The sequence below is a fragment of the Hyposmocoma kahamanoa genome, unplaced genomic scaffold (assembly GCF_003589595.1).
Source record: "Hyposmocoma kahamanoa isolate Upper Pololo Valley unplaced genomic scaffold, ASM358959v1 160, whole genome shotgun sequence".
Taxonomy (NCBI): Eukaryota; Metazoa; Arthropoda; class Insecta; order Lepidoptera; family Cosmopterigidae; genus Hyposmocoma; species Hyposmocoma kahamanoa.
Window position 1 is genome coordinate 3,493,956 of NW_020653575.1, and position 2,155 is coordinate 3,496,110.

The 2,155-nt window shown below is 34.8% G+C and overlaps 1 protein-coding gene across 1 annotated transcript in view; it reads left to right on the forward strand.

Annotated features, from left to right (window-relative positions):
* Positions 1 to 781: 781 nt before the first annotated feature.
* Positions 782 to 2,155, forward strand: part of LOC113225428 — a 51,727-nt gene continuing 50,353 nt past the window's right edge. Inside the window, exon 1 of the mRNA XM_026457737.1 lies at positions 782 to 989. Within this exon, the coding sequence (XP_026313522.1) occupies positions 984 to 989 (6 nt within the window). The 5' untranslated portion in view covers positions 782 to 983. The remainder of the gene's footprint in view (positions 990 to 2,155) is intronic.

Genomic DNA, 2,155 nt, shown 5'->3' on the forward strand with positions numbered 1-2,155 from the left:
CTTTCACGAAGAACTCTACTAAATTATCGTAACTAGAATGAGGAAAAACTTTTTTAGGACAACGTGCTTTTGGTTTACCTCTTCTTGGGTTGTCTCGTGTCAAATTGTTCTATGAATGAATTATATTTACTTGTAAAAGGTACGTATATGGTTAGTAAAAAGAGACTCGAATTGTTAAAAGTCGACAAAGAGGAATTAATACAATCAGGCGTTCCTTTGCGGGAATACATGTTAATTAAAAATGGGAGTAAACTAAGTTGCTACAGTTGCTAAGTTGTTAAATACAATGTTCTCTTTTTGTCTTTAAATAAAGAGCAACCCGAAAATTTGTATGTGTATGTTACCATAAAAGTATGGTACACTAATTTCAACTTTTGGTTGTCCTGACAAAAAAACCAAAGTTATTGTAGGGAAATAAGGTTTTTTCATGTTCTGATTTCAGAAACAATTACAAAATGAATATGAAAATCCAAGAACAAAAATTATGTTATATAGTGCTATCAACACTTTTTTTATGATTGTACCTTCCCTGGGTTCATGGAGCAGCAACTTAGTTTACTCCCATTTTTAATACATTACAAATACCACTGTGACGATCACAAGAGCAAAGTTTCAGAGGTATATAGCTATTCTTTACTAAATACTTACAGATCTATTAAAAAGAAACCAAAGAAACAGAACCTCTTTGAAAATTTGCAATAGTCAACAAACTGTTACCACCAGGCTACGTTCACAACAAAGCAGGTCGGTTGAGAAAGTTTTGCTCCTTTTTACTTGCCTGCCAGTCGCTACGTATTTTTCAACGTGTATAGACGTGCGCTCCAAACGCAAACCAGTTTAAAAACACGCACGGATATTACCTGGTTCCGGTTTTCATCAACACAAGTGTTTAAATAAATTCTTTTAAAGAAAGTTGATGTGATACTGTGCCGGAATTTCGCGAATGCAGGAAGGATCCTGAAGTGGCTTGAAATTTGCAGAAAATGAACGTAAGTTTATTTCAAGCTTGTTTCCAAGGTCGATATTTCAGTTAAGGGTCGATATTTTAGATTAGTTGATAAAGTAAATAGTTCAGATTTATAAAAATAATAATAGTAACAATAATGTGTCAGATAGTAGCAGTAGAGTTTCTGAAAGTGTAAATACGAGCATTACTGCATTCCGGTTTTGTAGGGTAATGATGCCGGTGAACGGGCACTTGGGACTTGTGAACTTATGTCTCAGGGTGACAGGCGCTACCTGACGTCCACTACCTAAAACGCGGTTAAGTGATAAATGGTCAAATAACCGTTTTAAATAGCAAAAAATAGAGCACAAAATTGTCTTTTAAAAACAGTTAAAATTACTTAACGTGGTTCGACTTATCGGAATTTACCCTAACTGAAATATCATTAAACAATTTCAGTATTCAGAAAACGGGGTTATGGTTTATATGATACCTTAAAAGACAACTACACCAATGGACCCGGTCTCCAACTAGGAAATGGTTATGAGTACCAGAGTAAATCAACTCCTGGGGCCACCAGAAGTCCTAGACCAGGAACAATTTAGAAAAGTTTGATACAAAAGTTCTCATTATATAACATACTTGTTGCTTTTTAATTTCTACGTAATGAAATAGGTTTTCTATTTATAAATAAATATTAGACAACTTCACATACGTTGGTCTGGTCCTAAAGTAAGTAGCTGCACTTGTGTTATGGAAATCGGAAACAACGACGGTACCACAAACACCCAGACCCGAGACTATATAGAGAAGTCAGTTTTCTACATCGACCCGGCCGTAGATCGAACCCGGGACCTCAGAGATGGCGACACCATGAAAACCGGTGTGCAAGACGTTTGACCACCGAGATCGTCGTCGAAATTTATTGTATTAATTAATATTTTGCAGAGAATTCATTCAAGTTTAAAACTTTTGTATTTTTCAAGTTCTTTTCAATTAGTGATAAGGAACCAGTATAATGTAGCTCAGAGTTGTTCTCAGAAACATTTAGATTTCTCGTATCTATGTAGAACATTAAACTACAAGTCATCGTACCGGTTTTGATCCTTGATATTTATGCAGTAAGCAAGTTATTGAAACTGTCACTTTTTAAACTACATGTTCGAAATTTTAATAACTTTTTACAAAAAAAAAAACCTACCTGAAAAG